Raw genomic sequence first — 7928 nt, 5'->3', positions numbered from 1 at the left:
ATACAAATTAACATGGGCAAGATCGAATCCCGGTTAGGGCAGTTGGGACCTTCCAGTGGACTCACCACCCACAGGAAGGTTCAGGGAGGTTGGTACGGTGCAGTGTGATTTGGGGGAAGTCATAGAGACTGCTGCCCCCGCGACCCGGAAACAGATAAGCGGATGAAAATGGATGGAGTTGGCGATGAAATCCTTCATTTTCCATGGAACACACAGAAAGCAGGACAAGTGACTAAGAAGTTACACAAAATATGCAAAGAAACACAGAAGTAACTGCAGGAAGCAATGCATGTATTCCATAGTGGCTTAGTTTGTGTGTGACACAAGACTTGCACAAAAACGTGGGCAACTTTACAAAACAGAGTAACAAATTGAGAAACATTTTTCAATCACTGTGAATACAGATGTTTAGGTTGTGCATAACCACAAGTATGCTCTGTAATCAGTGCGCAAATATAGAATATTGCCATTGCAAAATACCATCTATATCCTTCATCCCATTATCAGGTGTGATCGGAACATTTTTCATATACCATCCCTATCCTTCATCCCATTATCAGGTGTGATGTATAAGATTATGAAATCGACTGCAAATGACAAACAAAGAAATAAGACCCATCAGCAACAGAAAGAAGAAGCGGTCTATGTAGTAATCCATGTTGCTTAAGCTAAGTATAGAAACTCTCCGATGTTAGCTGCAGCTGCTCAACATTAACTAGACTTATGAACACGTTTTAACATGACCATGAATCAAGTGTTGTTGTTTTTTGATTGTCATTGTCTATGTAGCAATGGAGCAATACTGGTAAAACCTGAGAAGCCATTGCTGGTCTTAACAAATAATGGGCAGCTGATGAAAGATATAGGATGCACTACCTGTCTCTACTGTATATGCTGAGCTGATGATAAAATATTCAGTATAACAACAAGACAAGCTACAAGGTTGCTTAATTAAATAATAATATATTTACCAGTCCATTACGCCTCGTCAAGCTGCATTTTTGGTCCACACCCAAAGCTAAGTTCAGTATTACCCCACGCTAGGGTCAACTCAGTGCTCTGCTGTATACGGTTACATTTTTGGTAGAATTTGTTTGGCTAGTAAAAACATGAAATCTACATTATTACCTTTCCTAGCAATGCCTAGGACAGGCATGGGCAAAGTATGGCCAGGGGGCCAGCTAAGGCCCTTTTGGCATTTTAATACAGCAAATGTTTCCAAAATATGTAATCAATTTATATTATTATAATACTTCCGCCTTTTCCCCACAATACCCACATTTCCACAATAGATGCCATAGGCTAAAAGCATTTCCGCATTTTTGCCTAACTTGTCATTTATCTTAGTTCACATGAACAGTCCATCTATCTACTCCTGACCTGGCCCGCCTGTCAAATTTCAGGACCCATTGTGGCCCACGAGTCAACAGGTTTGCTCATATAAAACAAGTACAAAAATGTATACATTTTCCAAAATTATGCATTTGTAAGGATTGGCACAGAACCCAAAAAAGGAAAATCCTATAACAATTCACAGGTGGAAATGATGTGCACTGGATTCCCTGTTTCATCTGAAACTGTTTTTGTAGGACTAAAGTGTAACTCTACATGTACTCTTCAGGGCTTTAACAGGTTAGGCCCAGAACCAATTATCTGTGTTTTTTAGCTCAAAATACTGGTTAAACAACTAATTATTTGGAACAAGGTAATTACAAAACTAAAAACAGCTGATCGTTTAACCCAAATGCAGTGTGTACATGCCTCTGGCGTTCACACAGTTTTGATGCCGGGTTGAACTCTGACCTTCTACTATTAAAACCTAGTTGCCAAACCAGTCAGGTGAGGAAAACTGTTTTGCCACTGCTACCTAACTGAGAACTAAGTACGTCCTACAACATGGCTTTACCACACCTTAGTTACTACAGCAGAAAGACAACGAGTCAGCGAGAGAGAGAGAAAGAGAGAGAGAGACTTTCAGTTGACCGTGAAACTGTACTTCAGGACCGCTAGTCCCCGAAGTCGTACCCCTGATGTAAGCCGCTGCTTCGAGGCACTATTCATCCAAATTCACACACCAAGCCCACTGTACACAAACACACAGACATACATAGACACAGAAAGCTCACAGTTTCGAGAGCCGTTAACGTCTTGTCACGAAACGGTGACATGAACTCACCTCTTCCGTCTGTACGTTCGCTGACTTTTCACCGGCGTTTGCTGCCTTTTCCGGAAAGTTCTATTTTCAAACAGGCTCTGTTTAAAAGACGGGTTTAAGTCTGCTTCTGTTTTACTACAACTCCTGGTGCTGACTCTTTCAACCCACACTGCTCACAGTGAGTGTGTGACGCTGCTGCTCTTTGCTGCTGCTCTGTGGTGACAGCGGGCGCTGGTGCAGCGAGTAGTGACTGCGTGACGTCACCCAGGTGACTTCCCCCAACGCACGCACACGCTCTCGACAACAGGTGGACTACAACATCACATGTTTAGCTGGCTAAACTGGACCAACAGCAGTGGAAACCTGACATTATACACGCCTGTTAAAGCTGGTCTCTTACCAGTCACTGTGTTGTATTAAAAGCAATGTAGCAGTGACTGAAAAACAAAACAAGGAAGTGAAGGACGGCCATGAACTTGGTTAATGTTCTCCAGCATAATATTAACCCCGCGGCAAGAAAAACACACCTGGCAGGAGAACCAATGAATCCTGAAAACCAAAAATAACCTTTTGGTCTGGCGTTAACCTCTTAATACCATTACACTATTGTTGAGGTTACAGCGTTAAGTACACACAAATCCGCGTTCAAACTTTGTGCTTAGTCATCAAAAAACGCGCACACTAAGTGCGCTCTATTTCTTCATTTTAATAGGAAGCAGTAAGTGTCATCAAATAAAAAAAAAAGATTTGTTTGCCAAAAGACAACATAAGGGTGACGTGACATGGGGTGATCAGGACTGAATGTTAACAAAGATACCGAGTAATTCTGGCATTGGTCATCACTGATGACAGATATTTGCAGGTCAGCATGATTTCTTTCTTTCTTTCTTTCTTTCTTTCTTTCTTTCTTTCTTTCTTTCTTTCTTTCTTTCTTTCTAAACAAAAGTTGAATTGTTATCTAGCCCTGGTCTTCCTCACTGATGAGTAACCTCACCGGCTGCTGTTTTCAAGAGGAACTTAATACAATAGGGAAGCAAAACTTCCACATTAACACCCGCATGTGACACTCCCCACTCTTTTGCAGGAGAAATGTTGGGTCAGAGGGTTGAAGATTTCATTTCTTGTTAGTGCTTTAAGACGTGTGTTGGTAAGAAAAATTCCAACCTGTGGATTTACTGGTTTGAAGGCTGAACGCTCACGTGTTTACTGTTTTTTGGAACAGACAACCTTGACTGAGAAATATGCACCGCCACCCTCTGAAGAGATGGAAACAACAGGGCTGAAAAGATTGAAACACTCGTGTAAAAGCACGAGTGATGGACTCTTAAATGTCATCTTTTAACAAGGCAGTTTTCTCCATATGGGAACATGTTCAAAATATAGATATTTGTCTTCAAGTTAAACCTGTCTCCAATATTCTATGCTTTAATTGTTTTAAATGTATTAACCCTAAAAATATATAGTGCACAATATGAATTGTAAACAACAAAAATAGTATTACAATTACATCTGATATTATTTAAATAATATAAGTAATTTTTAAAAATAAAACAGTTTAAAATAGACAGACCTGATTCAGCATTATGCAAAACAGAAACAAAATAAAGGCAAATAAAATAAGGCAGAGGGCAGATTGTGTCATCACTTCTACAATCAGTATTCCTTCCTGGAAGATGAGGATATTTATGGTTTGACAAAGTGGCAACCACAGTGTAAGTTTCGTTAAGAACAGAAAAATAGTGCAAATGTTTTCATTTGTGGTTTTTGAATGTGATTTGTATCTTGGCAAATGAACCTCAGGCATTTCCTGACGATTTTCTTGCCCATTAACAGCATCAGGACAAGATTTGAGAGTAAGGAATGACGAGAGAGGAAGAGATGGTAAAAAAGAAGGGATGAAAATAACAAAATAACAAAATGAGAGAAGTTGTCTTTTCATCAAGAGATGAAGTTAAATTTGTCATGATCACTGTGTTCAAATCCCGTTCTCCCATGACATACTTCCTCCACTTAGTTATTCACTGTATCTATGCCTGAGAGGCATCGTTTTCCTTCCTGCCACTGATTTTCCTTAAAGTCTGAGATAACGACAAGTCCATGTTTATACAATTTTGGTTGGTGCAGAGAGCACCAAAGAAAGAAAAACAAAGATTGCGATAAAAACGATGATGATATCCTTATGAAATAGTACTGTTTTTAGTTGACAGGTGCCCGTCTCCCCATGACAAGATGTCTCTTAGGTGGCTGTCCAGCTGCCTGTTAAAAAATTGACTGTTATTAGTAGTTGTTTATCACAGACCTTGTATTTAGGGGTTATGTATTGAAACACAACTTTTGTTAATTTTTCTGATTTTAGATAGTCTCGTGGATTGGGTTTTACCAACTGGTATATTTTAATTCAATCTATAAAAATACAATAAAAGGTAGATTGCTTCTTTCTGTAAGTTGGTCGTTTTGTGGACTTAAATTCTAAAATTATATTTCTTTCTCTGGCTCTCTTTTGCTCTCGCTCTCATATTGGGTCAGTAACACTCCTGGGATCGTGTATCTGGAACAACCCCTGTCTTTTCTTCCCCTACCTAATTTCTTTTTCATTTGCTATTGCTTCATTTCTACTCTAATTAGGTATAATGGTATAGTCTTGATGTGTTTATGAAGTCATGCAGAGTCATGCAGAGTACTCAAGCCTTTTAAAGATGATTAATGATCACACCAATCACCATTTTTGAAAGAGAAAAGTTGTAACTACATGATTTGTGCTCACAGTGCAGATGTTGAGTGCAACATATAACTCGACATAAAGCCTAATTTGTTTTTTTCTTTTTCTAATAATCTTAGGGGGCTGATATTTCCAGGGATGTTTTTTTAATATTTGATAAAAAATATTTGTATTCATCAAATACCTTTCCAGTATAAATTACCAACTGTAAAAAAATGAACAAGCAATGAGGGTCGTTTTTGTTCGTGAGATTTTATTTTAAAAAGATCCACTGCTGCCACCTCCAGGCAGTTCTAGAGATGTAGCATCTTCAGTGCAACGTTTTATTCTTACAACATGGAATTATGAAACACTTCCCACAAACTGCACTCACTCATAGGTTCTCTCTTCAATTCAACACACATATTAAAATCAAAATAAAGTGTCTGGTGACTGAAATGAAACACTGACTGGAAATTAAAATTTTCTCAACTATATCCTCGCACAAAAAATGAAACACTGACTGGAAATTTTCTCAACTATATCCTCGCACAATAGGTCTTTATACTGCATACACACACACACACACACACACACACACACACACACACATACACATATATATGCAGTCTGTATTATGTTTGTACTGACTTAAGGACAAATCATTATCTTATTTGGTATAATATACATACTTATAATATAATACACTATGCTAGTATATGATATGTGGCCTGTATGTACTTCAGCACTTCCTTAAATGGCATATTTATGGTGATATTCATCTTCTTTCTCTCTCATCGATCATGTCTTTGTTGATGCAGTAGACATATCGGTAACATTGACAAGCACACAGAGCAAAGTTGTTTTTGATTGGAGATATTCATCTTCTTTCGCTCTCATCGATCATGTCTTTGTTGATGCTGACATCTGTCTGTTGGTAGGAATGGATCATAGTTGTCGACACCTGATAGGTGCAAGTTATTTCATTATTTCAGTTCGTTTCCCAGCAACCTATACCAGTGCAGTAATAATTTTGATTAATTGCATCACGTGTTAGCTGTTCTATTGTTCATTTAGTTTGTGACCTGTAACAACAAGGCTTGTTTACTGAAACACAAACAGTAAACATTTCAAATGTGTTTATTATTTATATGTATCTATGTACACAAACATTTACAATGCACTTACAATGCAAGAGGTACATTCCATAATAATAATAATAAGAATTAGAATAATCAATATGACCCTTAAGAAATGAGTAGAAAAGCTAAACAGTACTTGTGTGCTTTACAAATAGTGTGTTTGAAAGGTGGGAAGGGTCTCACGTTATAAGATGGTACAATTTTATTAGTAAATAAAAAAAAAGGCATAGGCATTGATTCTTAGCTAATGAAGGCAAGAAAAGTACTGAAGAAGCAGCAGCAGTGAGAATTTCAGTGTTATAGGTAGTTTGAGGGTTGAAACTCACTGTGTTCTTTAAATGATGTCAACTAGGTTAAAGGGAAAGTCCAGTGTTTTTGAACTATGGTCGTTTTCAGTGACCAATGACCGCCACATTATCTGTGCTGAAGCCAGGAACCAGCCTAAATCATAGAAGGCCGACAACAATCACACTTAAGTTTCTGCTATAACACGATAAGAAGGATAACCAGACTCCATTAAGTAAATATGTAATTATGTGTACATATATACTCAAAAAATGGAAAAAGGAATACATAAAGATGCTGTAAAAAAACAAAAAAACAAATGGGTAACAGTTAGCAATTACTTTATGTAAATAATTATATATAATAATTATATATAATAATTATATTGTTTGTGTGTTTTGTCACTGCTGGTAGTGTTCAAGGCCTAGGATCATTCCAGACTCTGTCAAAACTTCCTGTTACCACACTTCCAAAAATCTGAATTATCCTTTACGATTGCAACTACATGCGGGTGTCCATTTACATGAAAAATGTCATTTCTAAAAATTGTATATTCTTCTCTCCAGATAATAACTAGATGTTAATGTGTATAACAGTAGATGAGTTAAAAAACCTAAAACAAAACAACAAAACAACAAATATTATAATTGTCTCTGGTTAGGACGTAAGAGGAGCACAGTACTGTGATAACATGAAGAATTGAGAAGAACAGTTTCATTTCAGGCACATTCTTCATTCATCTGCTACAGATTCCATGGCATCAAAACGGATGACCTCATCCTCAGCGTGTTAGGAAGGCGTGGCAAATTATGAAGAAAGGTTTTACTGAACACAAGGCATCATTTCATTCCAAAGCTGTGCAGATTTAATACAAGCACAAGAACAAAAATCAAAACAGAAGCACAACATGATGGTTAAAAATGTCTGCTCACTTGTGTATCGCCGTCCCTTTACACAAACTCGTATATATATAACTTACGTCAGCAGCTGTTTCTGCAGTGCATACCTCACCGTACTGTGTATATATTCCTGAAAAACTGGAATCTCTCAACACCATTTCATGAACGGTATGTGGAAACTTCAGTGGAGTTCTTTAATCCTCCATGGGAGTTTCATAATGTGTCTGTCTGTCTGTAAGCACCATAACTCAGAAACTGTTGATTAGGTCTCCTGTGAATGAAGGGAATGGCCTAAGGTAGAGTGGACTCAGAGTGCTTGTTAATCCAGTAGCAGTTTGAGGATTTTTAATGGACTCATTTGAGTGCTTTATTTAAAGTGTAACTCTGAGGTTTCATCTAGAAGAATAAAAAAAAGGTGGCTTCACATGAAGATATACAGTAGTCAAGAACTAAGAGGAGGCCAACTGGTGTCCATCTTCCCAAAGATGCAACTTGTGATTATGATGTCACAACAATCAATGGCGTGAGTTCAGATGCAGCAGGTAGCTTTGTTATGCTCCACGCAGGAGTTTCAGCAGTCACAGACAGCAGGGGGTGCTATAAAACTGTGGCCTCCTCAATGGCATTCACCCACCTGAAGAACAAAACAACAGAATGAGGTTGATCGACTCTCTCAATGTCAGATCAGATGTGTCAATGATAAAAAAAAACAAAATATTTTTTTCAGATTTTCCAAATTTTCACTTGAC

The 7928-nt window shown here is 37.8% G+C and overlaps 2 protein-coding genes and 1 long non-coding RNA gene across 3 annotated transcripts in view; 1 reads left to right on the top strand and 2 right to left on the bottom strand.

Annotated features, from left to right (window-relative positions):
* The window catches only part of LOC103386180 (protein kinase C delta type-like), a 19555-nt gene extending 17190 nt beyond the window's left edge, over window positions 1-2365 (bottom strand). The window contains exon 1 of the mRNA XM_008320335.3: window positions 2177-2365. The gene's annotated coding sequence lies outside the window, so the exon portion shown is untranslated. The remainder of the gene's footprint in view (window positions 1-2176) is intronic.
* Window positions 2366-2588: 223 nt separating this feature from the next.
* LOC112487747 (uncharacterized) lies at window positions 2589-3713 on the top strand. The gene is made up of 3 exons (XR_003051139.1): window positions 2589-3017; window positions 3240-3302; window positions 3378-3713. It is a non-coding gene; the product is annotated as an uncharacterized LOC112487747 (long non-coding RNA).
* Window positions 3714-5802: 2089 nt separating this feature from the next.
* The window catches only part of fgd5a (FYVE, RhoGEF and PH domain containing 5a), a 56080-nt gene continuing 53954 nt past the window's right edge, over window positions 5803-7928 (bottom strand). The window contains exon 21 of the mRNA XM_008320336.3: window positions 5803-7813. Within this exon, the coding sequence (XP_008318558.1) occupies window positions 7777-7813 (37 nt within the window). The 3' untranslated portion in view covers window positions 5803-7776. The remainder of the gene's footprint in view (window positions 7814-7928) is intronic.

The sequence above is a fragment of the Cynoglossus semilaevis genome, chromosome 11 (genome assembly GCF_000523025.1).
Source record: "Cynoglossus semilaevis isolate Cse_v1.0 chromosome 11, Cse_v1.0, whole genome shotgun sequence".
Taxonomy (NCBI): Eukaryota; Metazoa; Chordata; class Actinopteri; order Pleuronectiformes; family Cynoglossidae; genus Cynoglossus; species Cynoglossus semilaevis.
This window is presented reverse-complemented; position numbering and strand designations above follow the sequence as displayed.